The sequence below is a fragment of the Ixodes scapularis genome, unplaced genomic scaffold (assembly GCF_016920785.2).
Source record: "Ixodes scapularis isolate PalLabHiFi unplaced genomic scaffold, ASM1692078v2 PGA_scaffold9__187_contigs__length_104089568, whole genome shotgun sequence".
Taxonomy (NCBI): domain Eukaryota; kingdom Metazoa; phylum Arthropoda; class Arachnida; order Ixodida; family Ixodidae; genus Ixodes; species Ixodes scapularis.
In genome coordinates this window covers 28,804,745-28,827,926 of record NW_024609884.1, presented here as the reverse complement: position 1 = coordinate 28,827,926, position 23,182 = coordinate 28,804,745, and the positions used below count along the sequence as shown (strand labels likewise).

General features: G+C 47.3%; 1 protein-coding gene across 1 annotated transcript in view; it reads right to left on the bottom strand.

The window, feature by feature from the left end:
* Nucleotides 1-4,290: 4,290 nt before the first annotated feature.
* LOC8030959 ((Lyso)-N-acylphosphatidylethanolamine lipase) overlaps nt 4,291-23,182 on the bottom strand; it is a 45,185-nt gene continuing 26,293 nt past the window's right edge. The window contains exons 5-8 of the mRNA XM_029980094.4: nt 20,571-20,685; nt 10,727-10,913; nt 8,975-9,084; nt 4,291-5,731 (exon numbers count right to left, since the gene is read on the bottom strand). Of these exons, the coding sequence (XP_029835954.2) occupies nt 5,728-5,731; nt 8,975-9,084; nt 10,727-10,913; nt 20,571-20,685 (416 nt within the window). The 3' untranslated portion in view covers nt 4,291-5,727. The remainder of the gene's footprint in view (nt 5,732-8,974; nt 9,085-10,726; nt 10,914-20,570; nt 20,686-23,182) is intronic.

The following is a 23,182-nucleotide window of genomic DNA, read 5'->3' as shown; positions in this document are numbered from 1 at the left end:
GTCACTGATGACGTCACCGACATTCGCATCGTCATCGTCATCATCACTGGTGAAGTCAGCAGTGACGTCACTAATGACGTCATCGGTACCCGCATCGTCATCGTCACTGATGACGTCATCAGTGACGTCAGTGATGACATCATCGGCATTGGGGGTCACGTGACCCCCCTGGTTAGTTTAACCCCCCCCCCACCCCCCAGTGCCCTTCCCTCCTCCTCCTCAAGAGCTGCGCTCTAATTCGGCGTTACAGGGAGTTGTAAGCAGCTTTCATTTTTTGACACCAAAATCTCCATGCACCGAAAGGTCCGTGCACCAAAAGATCCGTACACCGAAAGGTCCGCAGACCGAACAGTCCGTTCACCGAATGGTCCGTGCACCGAAGCGTCCTTCCACGGAAACGTCCACACCAGGGGTTTCCCCAGGAATTGTAATTAGGGTGGAGGGGGGGAAGGGGGGGTTTAGATGTTAGGGGGGGGGGGGGCGGGGTAGGCCGGTGGGCGGGCATTGAGAATAGAGGAGTCGTTGCGATTTTAGGGGGTGCATTCAGAAAAGCAAGGGGGGGAGGGTGTACACACACATGCCTACACCCCTAGGGGGTGTGGTGTAGGGAGATCACTGGTCCAAACCCTGAAACGTCCGCGTACACCGAAAGATATGTGCAACGAAAAGTCGTGCACCCAAGTCGTGTTCGTGACAGATCGGTGCGATTACAGATATCGCTGTACTTTAATAATGCTGGGAGCAAAGCACGCGGACTGAGCATCGCCAAACCAAGCCGTGATAAACACTGGCGACATGAACGGCACGTACCTGTGGCAGAATCATGTGACTGCTTGACTGCTTGTTCTGATCAGGAGTTGAAGTTAACGCTGATCGATTGTAGCCGAGGTTTTCTGCAGTCTAACCAATAATCAGCGACAGCGAACAAATCGCCTAGTGATCTGTTTGATACGAATGTGTCGCCCGATCGATATCATTATGAGGTTTTGTAGGCGTGCCGACGCACTGGCTCGTAGGCATAAATCGATTTTTAAACGAGATAAAAAAAAAAGTTAATTCACGACAGAGTTGTAGGTTTCCTTTAATAATTATAATCTGATTAGTTTTTTTAAGACTAGCTGTTTCGCTCTGAGCAATTCTGTATCCACTTTTATATTTTTGAACTTTACCACTTACATGTCAAAAAAGTGAAGTATTTTGAGGAAAAAGAAATTTGTTAATCAGTTTATAGTTGAAAGAGGAGACTGGTGTTGTATTTACATGTTATTTAATGTTCTTTTTGGAAGCATGCCGCGACATGTGCATGAAAGCTATGAAATATCGATAGAGCGAAAGACTGGCCGCAATTTTCGATATAGTTTTCAGGTTCAACATGGCCCCCGTGGGACCGCAGCAGACGCGTAATTGAAGGATGTCACGAACCACTACGCTTCCTGGCAAACGTGATCGAAACGTCGTTATCTTGCAAGGTCCTCCTGACCTGTATTACTTTTCCGTATTTGGTTACGTATTGATTCGGCTGATATCTCTACTCGGCTGAATCACCCGACTTCAGACCTCCAGTCACATTGAAAATTAAGGTGTATCCAGCCTGTCAGCCTAACTAGAAATTCCTCCGAACTGAAAATTAAGCCGAACTTAAACGTCCAGCTGAATAAAAACTTCTATTCATATTGAGGCTTCAGCCGAATCTCGAGGACACCAGTGTGGTTATGGAGACCATTTATTTAGGTCTGTCCGTCTATTAAAATTTAACCCAATTAATTCTTACCCTTTAATCGACCAATTCATCAGTTAATCGGTTTCGCTCATTCTCACACCTAATCATTTAAGAAATTTCCATTTTTTTCATTTGCCGTTGCTGAATATGTGATAAACGGGGCAATGTAGACTTTCGTATTTTTAATCAATGCGTTGTTGAGAAGAGGCGAAAGACACCTCGACTCACATATTTTTATTTCAACCGCAGAGGCCAAGAGGTTCTTTGATATTTTCCGGCAATAGCGAACTTTTTTTTATTGTTACAATGGTTTCTGTTGAGCTAACGCACATTCGCATGGCGTTGAAGTGGCTGGGACACGGAACCTTAGCCAATTGTTTGGAGTAGCAAATTTGCACCCCTGCAGTTTACTTTAGGTCAAAAGTTCACGTAAACTTTGCGTTCATACAGGTATACTCGTCCCCATCTGCGTGGTGAAAACGTAAAGTTTTACTTGTTTTTAGCTGTCAAAATTGTACCGATTAACAAATAATAAAAACTCGCACTTGAATAATTAATCGTTTAATTGATACAATAATCGATGAAGTTTACCTACCCATTCTGTCCGTTCGACAATGCAGGGCAACTGAACGAGCTTGACAGTAGTTGGCTAGGCGCCGCAGACCTCGGCCTCGGTTGCTCTGGCTGGTCGTGCTCCTGGCGCCATCTATGAACGATTGCTTCAACGATTTTTCACCTTTCTTGTCTTGAAACTGATTTTGCGAGGCAGCACAGACGCTTATTAGCGCAACCTTAGTTTCTAATCATCGAAAATATCCCTTCATATGTTGCAAAAGAAATAGAAAGGAAGCGATCATTCTTGACTTGCTGTATGAACTCTGTGTCCTCTGAGAGGTCTATATCACATGAGCGAATTACGTTTTAGCGAAGAGAGGTCATTTGAGCGAATCGTCGTTTTAGCGAATTACCGGGGCGCGTGTTAACCCTTACAAAAAATTTATATCTGGCCAGATCTGAAGATTTCAGAGATGGCACATATTAAAATGGGCCACATATATCCTGATATGGCACATCTGCCAGATATAGCCTCATCCCTGACCAAGTATGGAAATCCCATATTTGGCCAAGTATGAAATTCCAGATCTGACCAGGCATAGCAAAAGAAGCACACAAGCCTGAAATCAGCATTTTATGCATATCAGACCATTTTCTAAATCCCCCAAGTGCCCCGGCCCGCACTCGAGGAATCATGGGAACGGTGTTCCTTCAGCTCCCTAGTGATCGGCAATTTCGACCAATCCCATGGTTACACAGATTTAAGTGTGATTCGGAGTCACCCTGAACAAGCGTCCTATATACCCCAAGGACCTGTCATATCACTTTTAATATTTCTCGTCAAGGCCAGCGTTTATGATACTGTGCATGCAATCCACCTTTCAACCTGGCTGAGCCGCAGAAATTTCTTACAATATTATCATTGTCGTGATTTTTGTTTTAGCAGGAATTGCTTAAAAAGCCGAGAAATCATACAACAGCCAAAACCATGATTTAGCTCGGAGTCAGCGGGGTTCTTTATAGCATTTTTAGCGTTTCTAACTTAATATCAGCGTCTTTAACACAGAACGAGAATGATAATAATGTAAGGGATGTCTGAAGGGTGGACAGTATGCACAGTATCGAAAACACTGACATTGACGAGGAATTTTAAAAGTGATATGACAGGTCCTTGGGTTCTCTACGACGCTTGTTCAGGGTGACTCCGAATTACACTCAAAACTGTGTAACCACAGAATTCGTGGAAATTGCCGATCACTAGGGAGCTGAAAGAACACCGTTCCCATAATTCCTCGAGTACAGGCCGGGGCGCTTGGGGGGGATTTCGCAAATGGTCTCTTGTTAACACTTCGAAATACTTAAGCTACATTGAAATCCTCGTGAAAATGAGCACGAGTAATCCCAAACTTAAGTTTGCCAAAGCTGAAGTCTGGGGTTATTTGTGCTAATATTTAGCTCGCGAACAATGAGTCATTTATAGTTTGCTAACAATGTACTTTCTTTATTTTTGGTCTTTTAAATTTTCTATATAATTAAAACCGGCCACCGTATAAGGCTGCACATACTCCAGATAACGAAGTATATACCTCATTTAAGGCTGTATATATGCCAGATAAGCCTGCATACATTCCAGATAAGACTTTATATTCACCAGATAAGGTTGTATGTACGCCAGATAAGGCTGTATACACGCCGTATATAATCATATAATGTTTGATATGGGATGATATGGCCCAGATATAAGATTTCCACATGGGAGCCTCCCCCTCAACCCCCCCCCCCCCCCCTCTCCTGCGTTCACGCCGCTTCGCGACGACAGTCTGCAGCGGCTCATAACAAAAAGGTTAACCCAGCGGGCCCTCCCGTAAACGCCGCTTGGTGGTGACCGACCATTCGCTAAAGTGTCTTTCGATGAAAAGTCGGCGATCGCTAAAACGTCGCTCGACTAGCTGAGGGTCACCCAAAGACAGCTACTGGTCTTTCCAATGCTCAAGATATTGACAACTATGAAGAGCGGCCGACAAGAAACAATTTATTTACAATTTCTACACAAACAAACGCGCGAGACTTTAAATAAATTAATTGAAACACACATAACTTGCGTAAAAAAGAAAAGAGAGAGGAGCGACAGAAAGAAATAACAGTAAGAAACAGTTCACAGTTCAGCCGAAAACAGCTCAAGTTAAAACGCTTCGACAACAACATAGAGAACAGTCGAGACGTCGAGACACTTTACGACTCGTACGCTCGTTCTGAAGTCTATACTTGAAAACGGCACGTGATGCTACTTCAACTGCCAGTAGAACTCTACGGTTCCTAGCTCCGGGACAATGCACTTGAGTTTCGGCGATCGCTTGCGGTACTTCGGGACCTGTGAAACCCCCCAAAACGCCGAGGGCACTCTGCAGATCTAACTCAGTGGCCGACACGCGCGCCTCTAGCGGCGGCGTCGCGCGTACTCATCGCGAAGTGACCTCGGCAGTCGCAGCTTGACTGCAGGTGTTGCAAGGTCGACATGCCTGCTCGGGCTACCACCTTGACGGAAGCGCGGGAGCAGCGGGAGCGGTGGCGGAGCTCTACCGCTATCCCTACGCTGACACAAAAGTGGCCGCGCGCGGCGCTGTTTGCTGGGCGATCGGTAGCGGCTCGTGGCGGACGCAGGGTGCCCATACGGCATGCCGCATCGATCGATTCCAGGCCGGACAAACGCAACCCGTTCTTTTAAGGCATAAAATATTGCTTTGAGCGGGGGTACGATTCGCGGACAGACTGACGACTGTCACGATAGTTCGTCTATACGACGCAAAAAAAAAAAAAATCGTTCAAATTCAAAATGGCGCAGTTTTAGCTTCCGAAGGAAGAGACGCAGCAGGCAGACCGACGCAAAACGACGTTTTTCTGCAGCGGTGCGACATCGAACCGTGCTCCGTTTCCCACCAAGTCCGAGCGTAGCCGACGCTACACTCCAATGGTGTCAATCAAGCGGCTTTGTAGCCGCTTGATTTGCACCATTGGAGCAACGTCATGGCACTCGTGCGCTTGTCGTCGTCTTTGTGCGCTTGCTAACAGCGGCTGAACCAATCAGGCACAGTGCGCCGTGATCCTGCTTAGGTGGTGATAGCACAAAGACGACGAAAGATCGCCGTGACGATGCACTTTTTGCCCCTGCCTCAGCGATAGCTTTGCTCGAACTTGGTGCGAAACGGAGTATAGTTTGTTCGCTTTCCTTGCGTAGACTTTTTTTCTTCTTCTTGTTGCTTGAATCCCGGCTTGAGTTATCCCAAAGCTGTGTTCTGTTTGCAGGCGTGACACGACAATTGAGTGCCCGGCAAAGTGCGCGTTCCCGGCAAGAGTTAGGTGTCGGCATTTGTACGTTGCGGGTGTTCACATCGATAGAACGAATGCCGTTTAATTTTCAAGCACGGCCGGTCGCGTCACGTAATCAAGGTGGCCTACACACTAAACATCGTAACTCCCTTGTGGGTGTAAATGGCTTGTCCTATAACTAACACCCATTTGGGTGTAGCAAAACGCCCTAACAAAGGGCGTTATACTTAACGCCCCTAAAATAGGGTGTTTTTCCCCAACACCTTTAGAGGACGGCGTTATTCCGAACATCTTTCAATTAGGGTGTGATTCCAGTGTACACCTTTTTATTAGGGCGTTATGTATGCGCAGTACGCCCTCTAAATTGTGTGTATCACCGCCATAAAGGGAAATAAAAAAAACGCGATTATCAACACCCATAAAGTACGGCGTAATAACCCAAAAGAGTGCTCGAGAAAAGGACTGCAAATGCCTGGTTCACTTTTTATTTTTTAATCAAGGTTCTAACAGGTTCTATAAAATTCTCTATAGACGATTGCAAGCAGGTCATCTGGCCGCAGCCATGTCTCTGCTTATGCGGGCAAGTGCGTGCAATTACAAGCGTGCCAAAGGTCAAAGCTACGTTCACGCGCACGTCATCAAACTTGGCGAAGGCAAGACTGAAAGAAAGAGTTCTCTTTTATCCTCGCAATACCACCACGACCTAGACGCTTCTAAACCAGTGGCGGTCCGTGCGTGTAAGGTCATAAATATTTCAACCGGATATTGTTTTATAACCCCTTCAAATTGTACAACCGAAGGCCCTAGTTGAATCTCCAACTGTACTTATCTTATGACGTTCATGCTTCCTTGCACTGGTGACGTGGACAAAACTGACAGGCTTGCAAAGACGGTACACCGGGAGTTGCTTGGGACGTAAGCGGCAGTTCATGTTTGGAAACCGTAAAATGGTGTATTGAAACGGAAGCAGGGAGCCTATGTTCGACAAAAGCTTCGTTACTCCTAAAAATAAACGGAAGTGGCGGAAGTGACGATATCGCGTTTGATTGGTTAGAGGTTCAAATGACGAAAGTTACCTATTTTCGCCATTTCATCTTCCAACTAATCAAACGCGATATTGTCGCTTCCGTCACTTCCATTTCTTTTTAGGAGAAATGAAACATTTGTCGAACATAGCCCCCTTGGACTACTATCAGAAGCATGCTTGCAGAGTACTTACAAATAAAACAGCGATCTCATATAATCCGTGATAGATGCATAATCCGATTCGGGCAGCACAGAACAATCCACGAACACAATCTCGAGGATGAAGGCGGTCGCTCACATTCAGCGGAAGTTTCGCGGTCGCCGATGAGCATCTCTCTGTCGTGATACATGCGTAATCCGATTCGGGAAGCACAAAACAACGCAAACACAATGCCGAGGTTGAAGGCGGTTGATCACATCCAACGGAAGTCTCGCGGCCTCCGATGAGCAGCTCTTTGTCGAAACGCGTCCAACAAATACAGCACAATAATTCCATGGACGCCGACGAAATAAACGACCATTTCCGAAAAGTTGGCATGGATGTATTCTGGCCGTTCACGACGAAAAATCACGGCCGCGACTCAAACGCACGAGAAACAGGAATACACTGACGGGCGCCCCCCTTTTTGTAAACCGCACCTACGTGGCCCCTACAACTTGCCATAACTTGGCATACTGCAAAGACTACGGCCCCAGTAGCCCATCAGCGCGTCAGAGCGAATCACGTGACAAATTTTCGTTCAAGCGTCCTTGTCCTACGGAGAGCGGTCACGTGTTTTGCGCCACCCCTCTGATTTGCTAGAAGTGGCCTTCGCAATCGCTCAGAGCAACACGAAGACACAAAAGAAGGTTTCGAGGCTTATCAGAAGACGAGGTCAAAGGGGGTTGGGCAAAGCCGCTAATCTCCCTCTGCTGCTTTGTATTGCCACCTGCCCTGCCCAGGGAAGGTCGCGAAATGGGACTCGCCAGGGCTTGCTTTGCGTAGTACAACCTTGAGCGTCTCAAACTGCCACTCCTGTAGACGCGCATGATCTGGTGCGGACCGCGAGATCACAAGATAAATACGAAAAACCATTTTTAACGCCGCCGAAAACGCGGTTTCACGTGTACAAAAGAAAAACCGGAAAAAAAAAAGCGTCGGAAAGCTAGATATTTTGGTGTCATTACGCAGAGATAAGAGTCGCGTCCCTGGGGGTGTCATTAATCCGGAACTTTTGATTGTCTTGCGACATTGTTTCTTCAGAGCTACACTCCAAAATAAAGTATCAGTGAAGGTGCTATAAGTAGTGCGAAACCCAGTCAGGTGAGTTTGTAATATCCGAAATGAGGGCGCCACAGTTTGTTCAAGTCTTCAGCTTAAAAGGTCTTTCTCAGGTTAAAAGTAAGCAGATTCTATTTCGGTTAATCTTGCTTTGCATTGTATTTTAACGTCGGATTTTAGACAGTCAAGGAATAGAAATACCTCGCCGGCATAGCCGATTCACGCAGGACACTCTTGGCAGTCAACCGAAAACGGTGCCAAGTACGGTATGTCAGGACAGCGTCGCCGCGACCCATCCCATTTTTCAGATATTGGCTAGACCAAAATAATATCGACACAATCTTTCTTATTTAATTCCATAACAGCGCAATATTGTGTGCTGCCTAGGTTGTATATTTACACGTCTTCATTCATTCTTTTTTTTGGCAGCGGAGATGATTTTTTTTATAATCAAGGTTGAACCGATAAAACTGATGCACGCGCGAAACGTAATTTTAGGCTCGTGTCGAACGAAGAGTTCAATAGGAGTTGCAAAAACTATTCTCTAGCACTATCTAATCATACGCGACTCCGTGTGGCGATTAATTATACTCGATGTTTGTACCGCCGTACATCAACAACAGTTTCACCAAAGCAATAAATATTGCTTTGTATTGTAATAAAGCAATAAATATTGCTTGCATTGTAAACGGCTGAATGGGCCACGTCAGGCAGAGATAATCTGCCTTTTGTCCTGTTACCCTTGACCTATTGTCTAAATAAAAACCAATTCAATTCAATTCAATATGAACGGCTATGAAATCATGAGTGTTTTTGACAGCATCACCATTACGCCCCTTTCACACCGTGTGGATGAAGGGCGTAAAATTCGGCCATACACCCTTTTTACACGATTTCAGACACCATCGTTGCAAGTGGGGCGTAAAGAGGGCGTGTAAAGGGTGTAAAACGGCAGCACACCCTTTTTACACCCACCGATATTCAGAAATCGTGTAAAAAGCGTGTAAAAAGGGTGTTTTTCCTAACGTACACCCTTCTTACACCCTTTTTACACGATTATGGGTGTTACAATGTTTAGTGTGTACTGCTGTTTTTCGTGAGTTTGCTCGTCAGCGGCTTCGCATACTTTGCCAACGACATGGCTGAATTCATCTGGCTTCTCGTAGTGCAGGTTGTGACCGCAGTCTTCGAGTACCTGACCGAGAGAAAGAAAAAAAAACACAATGTATTGAATAAAGTTTTACAAAGATCCACTCATGCCCAAATAAAGAAAAAAAAAACAGCAACAACAGATATAATGACAGGTATCTGAATTGCAAAAGTGCCCATAAAGTTTCGGTAAAATATTTTGCGAGCAATTAGTAAACACTTAAAATTTAAGCTCAACGCAATGATTCTTGGCTTTACCGAAACGTTGAAGCGCGCGCGCAGAGTGCATCTTAGATCCGCAAGATCCCCGAGCTTTCAAGAGACGCGACATTCATTGTTTTAAATGGTCGCTGTGCAAGACGTTGTCCCCAGCTTTGAAAAAAAAACAAAAAAAACTGGCGGATTTTTTTGGGCGCGGACCAGTCACCTAGTTGTGTTTGGAAATTTGTGTTTGTCCCTTATATCCCTTTTTCCCCTTCTCCAGAGATTATTATCATCATTTTTGTCCAGCTCGCTTGCACCTTTGCATTAATTGCATTATCATCGTATTTTTATTTCATCTCAGAAACATCTGCAATGCCGACAAAGGCTTGGGCACGAGCGTGTGGCTTTACAAAGTGCCTCCTATACACGAGATCTCGTACAAACAAAAGCACTCTGCTCAGCTCGGCTCACACGCCTGTGCCTTTGTCTTTATTGCAGACACTTATCAGATGGAGTATAGACAATTACAAGCACAGCGCCCTGAATTGTGCACCGTGGGCACCAGCACATGAAGCGTGCACGTGAACCTGGCCTTGAGAGGCTTGCAATTGCATGTGCTTGCCCGCACATGCAGTGGCTGCCAGATACCCTGCTTGAAATCGTCTATAGACCTTTCCAATGTTTACAAATCCACAGCTCAGCGTGCGATCTCCACAGCTCAGCACGCGCGTGTGCGTCGCTTCGGAAAGCGAGCAAATCACGCGCGATACGCACGAACACTGAAAATGAAACCGGCCAGCAGCCCTTTTCTGGAAAGGTCTATACACCATTCCAATATTTACAAGTCCTCAGTCCAGCGTGTGATTTCCTCAGGCTAGCACGCGCATGAGCGTCGTTTCAGAAAGCGAGCAAATCACGCGCCATGCGCACCAACACTGAAAATGGAACGGGCCAGGAACCCTTTTTTGGAAAACTATATAGATGCGACCTTTCTGACTGAAACAAAAAAAAATGGAACTGTAGTAAAATTGAAGGTTGTGCTAGATGACACACGCCATGTAATCCACTGTGTCCTTTTCTTTTTCTTAAAAAAAAATTAACCTTTTGTGTGTGTGTGTGTGTGTGTGTGTGTGAGTGCGTGCGTGCGTGCGTGTGAGTGCGTGCGTGTGTGTGTGTGCGTGCGCGTGCGCGTGCGTGCGTGCGCGTGCGCGCGCGTTTGTGTGTGTGTGTGTGTGTGTTGGGGGGGAGGGGGGGGGGGGGCGACCGACACTTTGCAAGGAGAAGTTGCGCCTTCAAGGTGCACTCTAGCGCAGCCCTGAAGAGAGCTTATTCTCTTCGCCAACTCTCTTAGCCAAGACTCAGCGCTTCGTCTATCCTGTCATCTCTTGGCTTTCGTGCCTATTTCGGCGCCTTTTCCCGTTCCACGTGCGCCAAGTGGCCCAATCTTCAAACTTGCTAAGAGATGGCCAAAAAGAAACCCTCACGTGTATCTTGACGCACGACCGGGGCCTTGCCTCGCGGAGCGCGAATGCTGGCCTTCGACCCATGAAGCTGTGTTCTCCGTAGATGAAGGTCAGACCCATCTCCGGCGGAAGGGCCGCTAGCCGAGGGCCCATGGGATGCTCGGCCCAGGGAAAGCGATGCATGAGCGCCTTCACCGCTGCCTCGCCACTGCACGCCAGCGCGCTCCAATTAGCGGGCCTCACGTTCACTCTTAGTTCAGACAGAGCGGGACAGCGACGCAAGGTTTAACCAAAACAACAACAACAACAAAAAAAAGGCACGGAAACAGAACTTTTTGGAAGCCTTAAGAACGGCCACACTCTTAATACATAATATAAAAGACCGGCTGCAGACACTATAGGGAATTGTAGGGAACCGTTTCCGCACATCGGATAAGGTACGATGGGCCTTCCGGTACGATCTGCGCATATGCCACCGCAGAAGACTCGCGCATGCGCAGCTCGTACCGGAAGGCACATCGTACCGTCACCGGATGTGCAAAACCCGTTTCCTAAAACTCTCTACTGTCTGAGGCGTGCTTTTTCTTCGTTTGGTGGTCGTCCATTGGTCATACAAGGCACTGTCTGCAGACGATTTCGAAGCATGCATGAAGCAGACATGCTTCAAACATGCTTGAGGCGCAGATTATTCTGTCGCCACGTGTGCAGCGAACAACGTATCTTTGGTATCATGTATGAGCAGTGGGACGGCGGATTTAGACTGACGGTCGAGTTGAACTGGACGAGACACATGCCTACGTATTACGAGTTATTATGGAATCATGATTGTTCTATTGAGCCCACACTGACCACGGGAGTGTGCACCATGTAAAACGCGGAGGTAAAAAACAAATCGGAGTATGGTTAATGATAGGACTATAAGGAGTGGGGTATTCACTGGAGGCCATATTTGAGGGCTATGTTTACAGCGCGTGCTCAGAACGAGCTCACATTAATAGGCTTCTGCTAAGGCCGGCAGTCTTGACGGCGCGGAATGCACGCTGCAAACGAACCGTGGAAGCTCGTCGTCAGCACGCGCTCGGCAGTCGCGCACACAGCTATGGCCGCCAGTGAATACTCCCTATATATGACGAGCGGAACGGCGCCACGCGCGCTCGCACGAACAAACAAAAGCAGCTCGTAGGTGCATCGATTTTTTTTTTATCGCGTACTGTGATTCCAAGGTGGTACATAATGAACAAAACTCAAATCTCGAAGTCACATCGTTACTTTGCTTCGGCTGACCGGTTATTGATTTGTCAAATAGAATTAAACTTCGCATACCAGACGTAACGAGTGAAGTGACGCATATTAAAGGGGGGGGGGGGGGTCTTCAGTTAAAGGAGTCGGTGCTTTGTGAGGTCACCGAGGCTATATTCTCAACACGAGTTCTGTCGCGCTCAAGCACGCGCTGTAAACTACACTTCGTCGCCACAATTTGCGATACTCCGTTTCACCTTAGGTTGTACCGCAGACAAGGCTAGAAGCGCGAGCTCATAGCGTTGGGAGCTACTCTTAACGCACGAGAGTTTGTGGCGCCGAGATGTGCCCAAGGAGCTCGCGCTTGTAGCCTTTCCTGCGGTGCATGGTAAGGTGAAGAAACAAAGTATAGCTCTTGCTCCTTGTTGCATGTGTGCCTTCATTGGTACTTGTTTGGTTTGCGCTGTTTACTTCTATTGGTCTTGAAAACCCGTGTATAGACGATGGCAAAAAAGGCTGTCGCCTTTTTTGCCATCGTCCGGCGGAAACATGGCCGCCGCCATGTCACCGCTCGCCCGTGCAATTGCACGCTTGCCAAAGCTGTGTCCACGCGCAAGCTGCACGAGCTTGCACGCATGGGGCACCAGTCGGGGCACCATGCTTGCAGTTGTGTATATGCATCCCCCAGTGTCTCGTCAACCTATTTATTCAACCTTTTTCATTTTTTGGAAAGCAAAATAGTTTCTTAAACAAATCGTTCATTGTCCCGACTGTCGAATGAGCAAGGTAGCCAAAGTAACAGCATCGCATGACGCTATACAGTCAGATATGTACGTAGCGCGTTATTTTACCTATTTACTTTTTTGGGTAACGAGTAATGTATTTAGTTACTTTTTTTACAAAAGGAACGAGTAAAGAACTCAGTTACTTTTAAGAACAAGTAACGAGTAACGGTAATTCGACACTTTTGAGGAGTAACGTGCACAACACCGTTTCAACTGACTCGTTTTAATTTTAACCTGAGTATTTAAGAGCAGAGAGAATAAAGGAGAGAGGGGAACCCCAGATTCACCAGCTCTTTCTGAAGCACAACACTGCCGTTCCTTCGAGCGCGTCAGCAGAACGATCTCCTCAGCATTGCCGTTCTCAATGAAGCGGGGAAACATAACTGATGAAAACTTCGAGAATAATAATAATTGGGGTTGTGTGGATCAGCCATTTCAAAGTTGCGACGAGTCACTCGTTAGGCAGCTACTGCTGAAGTGTAACGACTACTGAAAAGAAAACAATGAACCATGAAATAAAAGCAGTTCTGTATTTGGTCGTCAAAGTAACTAGAATGGTACTCGCTACTTCTGAGGTAAAGTAACGCGTTATTTTTGAGAATCGATTACAGTAACGTATTTAGTTACTTTTTGAGCGAGTAACGGTATTTAGTTCCTTTCTCGGGGTAAGGTGTACATGTCTGGTTACAGCAGTGGTTCTACCTTTATTTTAACTTTAAATATACGTGTGTTGAAAGTCGGAAGATGTGCTGTCCATGTTCTGTCTTTCATGTGCAACTCTTTGGTAAAATATTGAACATAATGGCGTACATTCCGTTTCCACAGAATGGCTCCTTACCAACGACATGCACCTGCCGCGTGCTTTGCTATCCTGTCAAAGTAGCGAGAGTGCCCTTATCGACTGTGATCTTCTAATGTTAGGCTGTGGTTCTTCTGGATGCGAGGCATCTGGCCGCCACCATGTCTCTGCTCGTGTGGAAGGAATCGCAACCTCGATAAAGTCAAGGCGGGTTTACACTGTCCAGTTTTCTTACGTTTTCTTAAGCCTGGGTCACACTTCTTATATATCATACAAAAGACAGTCTGCAAACAGATGCAAACGCAAGTCATCACTAAGGTTCCTTAATGTCTTTCTGTTTAGGGTGATGCCACTTTAGATGTCATTGCTTGTATAGTACCCGATGCTGACAGCATGGAGCTCACAGGGAAAATACAAAGAAATCGCTGAGAACAAAATGTCGCCGTAGCACAGTTAGCACCACAAGCACGTGCAGGGACACGCTCTAACACGCACTTCAGTACAAAACAAAAAGGGGGGGGGGGGGGGGGAGAAGAAGCGTTTGGAACAATATGGCTAAATGACATCACTTTAGGCAAAGCGCACATGAAGGCACCCTAGTCACATCCTAAAGTCAATGGATCCTGAGAAAGTAGCGCCAAGCTCCCCGTATGGTCGCAATTTTGGTCCGTGAAATGAGCAATTTCTCCTTGACCCCTTCGCTCTTGGTGAGCCGAACTAAATTCGCTGGTGACGGGTAGTTTTATGGAGACGTTGCTTGTATACCGAGATATTGCTATCCACACACTGCCGAAACAAGCGTACATCTTCGTACCACCACCACGTACTGTGTCGGTGCTTTGAAGCACTGAAAAATAAGCTTACAGTTTTAAAATACGCAAGAAGAACAACATAATTGTAAGAGATCCGTGGAGATTGACATGATTGATAAGTTGATTGCATACACAGTGCCAAAGCCGCTTATATTAGTGAGGAACGCTTCCAGTACGATGATGCTCCATAGTGATCTTGGTGCGACTGGTTTAGAACGACCCCCTAAAAGCTTCGAAGATTTGAATGGACCGGGATGGCGATTTCCATGGCGACGAAAATCGACTAGCCAATCGCCTTGTGAGGTTTTGGCCGTCTGTATGTTAGTATCTGTTTGTGTCCGGCTAGCAGGTACGGAAGGCAATGGCGCTGCTTTCCCAGGATCTAGTGACTTTAGTCACCACGAGATCCGTCTTTCGAATACAGCATGGCAACGAGTTCAAGGAGAAACTTGGCACGCGGCATTCGAACCACGGATGCCTGATGTTTGCAGGCTGTCTTTTGTATGATGTATGAGCAGTGTGACCCCGGCTTTACGCTACGTATGTCACCAAACATTCGTGTCTCGAATGTCACGCGCCAGGATATCTTCTTGAACTGGTAGCCAGGATTGATTATGAAGCACAGATGTCCCCGTGACTTGCGGCGTACGCAGACATAAGAGAGTTTTAGAATAGGGGCCCCCAAAGAATGGGGCCCCCCAAGAAATAGGGGCCCACCATTGCGCATGCGCAGAACCCAAAATCTGTTTGGGGCTTTGGGTTGGTGCTTGGGGTCGGGTTGCGTCGGCAAACATGGCGGCGCCCTTTCTGCTCGCTTCGGAGCGAATTCGTCATGGTCGCTGCAGTATTAGCCCATTTAAATGCCAGTGAATAGTGCTACAGGCTTTCGCTTTGCTTGATCTGGCTCAAATCACAAAGAATGAGCGGTGGGCTCGCCCCATTTTAAAGATCGTCCCCGATTTTGGCCGTTTCTAAGCCTAAACATACGCGGTAACCGTTGACATGGCAACGTATTGCTACTCGGTGGCACTAAAGCCCCTCGATGTGTTTGCGCTCGTCTTGCAAGTAGCGTCAAATGCGCGAGTGCACGAGGCCCATGTCTCGAGCGGCCCTTGGAAGCAAATGGCGGCGCAGCACTGAAATGAGCGGGCCTTGGAAGCGAATGGCGGCGGAGCACCCGCTCATGGCACGTGTCTCGAGCGCTTCCACAACAATGGTTGGCGGTACTTGTCAAAAACGCTTTTATCAAGGGGCTTTAGGTGGCACGATACCTGCATCTTGAAAACAAGTATTTCAAGGCTTCAAAGTCGCTCCAGCTCAGATCTAAATAGTGCAACTGCCCGCAGAGTATGCGCGCTCGCGTTCGTCTCAGTCTCGGCATAGTTGAAGGCCAAACAAAATCTTCGGCTGCATATGGTCAAAGCGCACACCCAAAAATATCGAGAACGAGCCATACCTGTACCTTGTACCAACAAGCTCCACTATCAACCGATACATACCTAAAACAGCGCGCAAGCAAAGGAGGAAGAAAATAGAACACAGGAAAAAGCGCTGACTCCCAACTTATGTATTGTGAAAGAAAGAGAAAGAGGAAGCTTCAGACATGAAGCCCACGCGCACAAACAAGGTATAAAGAAGAAAGAATAAAAACATATAAATTACTAAGTTGCAGTAGAAAAGGAGAAAACTGACATTATAAGGTCACGAAGAAAAAAAAGATGAGAAAAAAGAAGAAAGAAAAACAACAACGTGGGCTTCATATCTGAAGCTTCCTCTTTCTCTTTCTTTCACAATACACAAGTTGGGAGTCAGCGCCCCTTCCTGTGTCTTGTTATCTTCCTCCTCTGCTTGTGCGCTGTTTTAGGTATGTCTTCTATGTACAAGCTAGCTCAACTCTCTATGTTACTTCGAGAACAAGCGCCAAATTAGAGCGCTACGGATTGGATTGTTTCGGCTACACCCGAAATGGGATGGCCGAACGAGTCGAGGCCGATCCAAGGCCAAAAGAAAATGGAGGAAGAGAAGGCTCCCGCGCGCGTTCGCTTCTCGATCGACGATGACATTTATGTGCTACGCGAAGTGTATGCCACTAACTCATTCCAGGATTCCAGGAGATGGACTTGAATGGCCGAAAGGGTCCCCGAAGCAATCGGAAGAAATTTCTCCACGCGGGCCAACCGCGACCGAGTCGACCTGCTGCTGGCACAGTTTAAAGGGAAGATGGGGTACTTCTAGATATGAGAAAAAACGCTTGAATTGCGTTCATTTGGCCTTAGGAATAACAGATATCACAATTATATTTCAATGCGACGCGCCGGAGAGCCATAAGAGCAATTTGAAAATAGGGCTGAAGCCCCGCCTCCCTAGCCTTGGCAAGCCAAAAGATCCGTCGATGACGTCATGTACAGCGACTGTCTTTCGCGTTTTTCTCCCGTTTAACAATACTTGCGCGGCAAATGGTTTTGGTATTCGGGTTCACGAGGTAAAAATACACTAGAATTCACTTCTAACTCATTTTTTTCAAGAAGCTCCGTAGCTTCCCTTTAATACGAAGCACAGATTTCCCGGTTCCTTTTCGTAACTTAACGTAAAAAAAAAGAAAAAGAAAGAAACGGGTCTGTGTGAACGAGCCTTTAGCCGCGGAGTAGCAATACGTCACCATGTCAACAGTTACGACGTATGTTTAGGCTTAGGAACAGCCAGAATCAGGTACGATCTTTAAAATGGGGCGAGCCCACCGCTCATTCTTTGTGACTGGAGCGAGATTAAGCAAAGCGAAAGCCGGTTGCACTATTCATTGGCAATGAAATTGGCTAATACTGCAGCGACCATGACGAATTTGCACCGAAGCGAGCGAAAAGGGCGCCGCCATGTTTGCCGATATACAACCCGGCCCCAAGCAATTGGGGGCCCCACGTTATTTCTCGTATTTCACGTTGGGGGCGCGAGCCAACCCAAAACCCCAAACGGAGTTTGGGTTCTACGCATGCGCAGTGCTGAGCCGCTATTTCTTTGGGGCCCCAAAGCTTTGGGACCCCCGATTATAAAACTCTCTATAACTGTCGTGCTGCTTCAGCTACAGGATGAGCTAACAGCAAGCTACACCTACCAGCGTCGTGCCTGTGACCGGGGAATGGCCCGTCCAGTTCTCAGATAATTCCATTGGCTCACATGATAGCCTGGTATTTGAGGGCGTGCACTCTCTTGTTGACCAGAGAAGTAAATCTTCTGATTCAGAGACGGTCGACAGATGGGCCTTGCTGTGCCGTTCCAACTGGTGTTACCCTCCCTATTATTTGAACCGCAACCCACAATAAAGTGTCGTTCCGGCGCAAATGTTTTGCGTTTTAATAATTTTTCACTGTTAAGAAGTTCGCTCGTTGTCCACAATGGCGCTGCATGCGAAAAAGGCGAGCGTGCCGCGTTGCGTCGTCACAAACCCTATTCTATAAGCACGCTGTGTGAGGTGTCGTTGCGTTGGGTACCCCAAAGCTTTGGGTTACCCAAAGCGTTGGGGCCCCCTATTCTAAAACTCTCTATAAGCTCTCGTGAGGTAACGTTACGTAACGAAAGAAAACGGGGCTGTGTGACCCAACCTTGACCCTCACGAATATGCTGCACGTGCTTGCACCCACAGCCCTGTAGCATGCAGCTTCCACGGTCCAGCACGCGCGTGTTCATTCACTTTGGAAAACGAGCGAAGCAGGCGCCATACTCAAAACGCTGGAAATGGCACCAGCCAGAAAAGCCCTTTATGCGAGTTGTGAGCCAAGTTGCGGAAAACACGTGTACAAGCCCGTTGATTTGATAACTGTTCAGGTGTCACGCGTGCTCTTGCAACAAGGACATTTGTCGAAGCATCGTGCTCGCGCCCGCGTACGTTTCGCAACGACTTTCGCAACTCGCGCAACAAAGCACAGATCGCTCCTATATTCCGAAACGGGTTTCCCTTCAACTTCGAACCACACCACGGGACGCAATCCAGAATCCTTGGAGCCGTCCATTGCGGCCACCCGATTCTCTAGGCCTATATTTTACTTGTGTCCACTTCGGCGACGACGTCGTCTAACAACTCGACGCACGCGAAGGAATCCCGAGGTCGCACGCGGGCTCGTTTGCGTCCGCCAGCGGTAGTCCTTGTCAGTGTGGACAGTTTGCATTCCACCAACCCCTCTTTCGTCCATCGCCAGGAGTACCGGCCTTGTACCGAACAACCCATGATTGCGGGTGGCTCGTCATAACAATCCCGCTAACTGCGCGGCCAAAAGACTGCCTGCAGCTCAGGTGCAGCGGAGACCCGCTTGCGAGCCGGTTCTCGCCATCTCTCGCGATCGGTTTTTATTGGGTTTGAGGGCCGGTCTAGCGCACCGTCCTGACACCACCGGGTTATAGTATTGCTTGAAACACCTTCGGTTAGCCCTTCGACAGTTTCGCGTCAATGCGTGATGACCGTTCGACAGCTGACCTAATGAAATATCTCACTTACCGGCCTAAATGCCTGGCACGCGAGATCCTGACGAGATGTGTGTCGCAGAGTGCTGCGACGCATGCTAGCTTTGCCTGGCGAACCTGTCTTTTGCAGGATTGCACGGAATGTTGGTATATAAATAAACCCTGGACGTTGGGGTAGTTCCGATGTTAATAATAAAGATCTTCATACCAGCCGGCTATCCGTGGACATCCGCGAATATTCGCTGGCAGTGGCTGGTATTCATAATAAAATTGAGGTATGCGAGACATGATTCATCCAAGTGTGCCGATAAAAAAATCGGATACAAATACAGTGTGCGCACTGCATCTACATCCGATTCAACCTACATCCATTCGGATGTAGGTTAAGTCTCCATGGTCGGCGCATCGAACGGGGGTACTGAACTCTTCAAAGGTGCGGTTGTTCAAGTCAAGGCTTCTTGAAGTCGTAATTCTGTGTATCTCGTGACTCATTTCAGTGAGTTGCCAATGCTTGACTCGATGCTCCAAAAGCTAGATCATTAGTCGAAACGAGTTGCAAGTCCGCGAACTTCTAGGGCTTGTGCCCTCTGTAACGTTAGACCAACCTGAGTACAACCGCCCTCCGATGATCCCGCTATCACTTTAAACTGCCTTTGCAGAGTTAATTTCCTCATTCGCAGTTGTCTTGCACAATCCATCCAGTAAAGAATAGTGCCCCTAAACTGCCCATTATTGTTTTCGTCCAATGTTGTCAAAGTTAGATGCGCTAAACATGACCCAAAAACGCGTTGTTCTAGACAAAAAAAAAAGTGCGGATTCTCGGCTGGATGTGGGTAAAACTTCTGACGAAAAGATTGCGGATGCGGTTCAAGGGTTATACAAAGTCTGGGAAGGAGAGTCAAATGCGCATAATGAGTCATTATATATACGTGCAGGGCTGGTTATTGCATAACACAGACAAACGTCAAAGGATGATCTGATTCCCCCCCCCCTTTTTTTTTTCCCCCGTTTCCAAAAATTATGTTGTTCAGCAAAGGCGCGAGAAAATCAGGACCTAGAACTCAAGAAGGGAATTCCCTTCGGAGCCTCAGAGCCGCAGGCGCTGGCTCATTCGCTCAGTGACTTCACTTATTTACTTATTTATTTATTTATACTACCGACAGTCAAGGTACAGCCAAGATAGAAGAATCGCAGACAAAAAAAAATGTACCAAACAAAATAAATACACAGGCGTGCTACCACTGCACCCATAATTAGCGCACAACGTCGCACTTCCTTAAACTGAACGAGACTCTCGGCACAAGAAAGCTTAAAAAAAAAAAGAACATGTAATTATGATTTTCTATACTAACACAGAAACCACATCACATAATGGAGCAAAAGACTAATCCTTACAAAGAGTCTAAGAGCGTGTATTTTCTATACCTGAAATATCAAGAGTCTGGTAGCTTCGACTCAACTATAAAAACAAGGGCATGCAATCTGAAAACGCAACTGTTTTGAAATTTCTCAAAAGATTCTGCTTTCGGGCACGGGTAAGAAGCTAAATCAGCAGCGACAGGGAGTCTCCAGGAAACATGACGCCGCGCTTTCCTAATCCAAAGTCCAATCGGTGCTCCCCCCCGAAACCTTGGGCTCAAACTTTATCTTCACGAGATGCCCACTTTTATTTGTCATTATTTTACTTGCCTCAGCTCAAAATCTGTCGAACCTTCACCATTCGCCCTAAAGGACCGACCAACGGTACTAACAAGGACGCGTTCCATCAATGTCGATACCTTGGTCTGCGCACGTTGCAGTGGTAAAAGTAGGTAGGGATGGCCGTCTCGTCCAGCACGATCTTCCGGAACATGTTGGTTTCGTGGGCCAGAACCACGCTCAGGATGGGCGGCCCTGCGCAGCACAACGGAGAAGGATCACATGAGCGGCCTGCTCGTAACACGGGCCCACACAAAATATGCCGGCCGAGATCTGGAACGAGCTATGAAGCGTCCCTCTTCTCGGAGCACTCCCCTAGGAAGCATTTTAACCAGCCCAACGGCGAGTGCGGTCACGAAGAGAACTGGGCAAATTTCCCAAAAGAACGCCGAATGGATCGAGCTCTCCATTTGGTTTGAAATGAATACGGGGCTCCTCTACTATCGAAAAAAAAAAAACGACAAAAAACGCAATTTACTAGGTCAGCATTTGGCGTCGGGTTCCGGGAAAAAAAAAAGGATGCTAAAAGGATGATGGGAGAGAAAACGAGAAATTGAAAGACGACGACATTAAGAAGAAAAAAAATCTTACAGACAAGGGTTAGATCGAGCCACACGAGGAATATCGTAGAGAGCAGCAGGGGAAAAAAAGTAGAGAGAGCAGAAAGAACGAACCAGGTCCCCTAAAGCCTTAGCGAACGCCCATGCTCTCAAGAAATAGATGGCGAAGGCTAAAGCCGCCACTGACGCATCTGCTTCTACCGTGAATGGACATGGGGACCCCAAGGTACGTATAATGCCGCCAACTTCAACCGTCTTACGCACGAAAAGAAAAAGACAAACACACACACAAAGGAGTTAAGTCAATAGACCAATCTCACCAGCCAGTTTGATTACGCCACCGCTGCCGCAATGCATCGAGGGAACTTTAGTCTTTGGGCTCGTGCGACAACCTCGCTGGAGCTCTGTGCGTGTAGAGCACGCGACGACCCGAGCCCTCTGGTCCACAGCGGGGTGCCTCTTGGGAACTAAAGTTATGGCGGTGTCACGCATGCGCCGAACGCTTGGTGAGATCGCGGTCTATTCCGACCTCACCCAAAAAATTAAATCAAAGCCAAATATACGCGGTTGCTTAAATCAACTAATACATGTGAAGTCTCACACAGAATAAGGAGATATATGTGCCAAATAGTTTTATTTATTTATACGTTACTCTTCCTGCACTTGTATTTTTCGTAAAAAACAATGGGATAAAGTATTTAATGTAGGCGCTGCGTCTTTGTCTCTGCCCCGTACGCGATGAATCTGTGAAACAGAGAAAACAAAATCCCCCTTAGACATCCCAGTTTTCCCTCTGCCTCACAGGTCACTAGCGGTGGCCCAAAGAGGCGAGAGTCGGCCTTCTGTAAAATGTTTTGTTTGCAAGAATAGCGTGCAACTCCGGCCAGCGCACAATGCACTCGGTCATCGTTTGCACAAACGGCCACCGGGTGTATTGTCTCAGCGTGATGTCATTTCATGAAGCAAGAGTAAGTGGATAGAGCAAAATCTCCCTCCGCAGAACACAGGGCTCCTAGGTTCCGTTATGATATTACTTTGCAACGTACCGGCGTGTGGTCGTGTATCCCTCCTACCGCGCGATTCACGTTAACGACGACAGATTGGCAGTCGTGATGCACTCGCTAAGTTGTGTCTCTATCTCCCATTGAACTCTATCTCATTGAATTCCACCTCAATCGTCGAACGCATTCGATTGCCAAACGCCGGCGTCCAGCTTTCCGCGTTAGCGTCCGAAAGCGTTTGACGAATACAGCGGAGACAAAGGGACCTAGCTATAGGTGTACCCACTAATCCTTCCAATCAGAGCTCGGCGTTCAGACGTCCCTCTCGTCTCCTTCTCTCCCTCAGTTTCTCGGCACAGAGCGATCACTGCGAGGATTAGAACGGCAGAGCGTCTCTTTCGGGTGCCCGGCCTCAAGCATACGCTCGGTATACCTTTCGGTGTGCTTTGGCCGAGCCTGCAATCTCAGAGCTCACGGGACGTCAAAGTATTTTCGAAGGTAGGAAGCTCGTACGGGATGCAGGGCAACTGAAGGACCTTCCCGCTGTTCTCATCCTGTCAGTGACCGTAGTCACGATCAAATTCGACAGGAAAACGTTGAGTCTGTTGCAAGCTGAGACTGACCATCGGGATATGTAGGCACCGTATTCTAATCACTTAGAATCGCTTGCCCACTTGCGAAAGATACACGTGACGGCTTTTTGTAAAAGTGCAGAGTTCGCGCTGTCCTCCTAATAAAGATGGCAAAAACAAAGTCTGGAGCAGCTGGGAGTAGACCTTTCTGTTCTCGTAGCCGGTGGTTTCCCTTTGTCAATCTCGCAAGTTGGCAACGCTTAGAATCGAAGTGTTGCCCTTACTTGATTTTCGCTAGTCTACGAGGTGTTCCGTAGTCGCTCGGTCTGATTCAACTACAGGGTGATTCAAGGAGAGGCCAGGCCCTTTAAATCGACCACAAAATTCGGTTTCTTAACCTATCGCGCTACGACTTTGTGCAGCGTTGCCCACAGATGGTGCTTTTTTTTTTTTTTTTTTTTTGTAAAATTTGAAAAAGAGCGAACTTAACTGAGAGAAAAGTAAAAAAAGAAAAAAGGCTTAGCTCCTATGGAAACGCAGCGACGCCACCGGTCTTCAA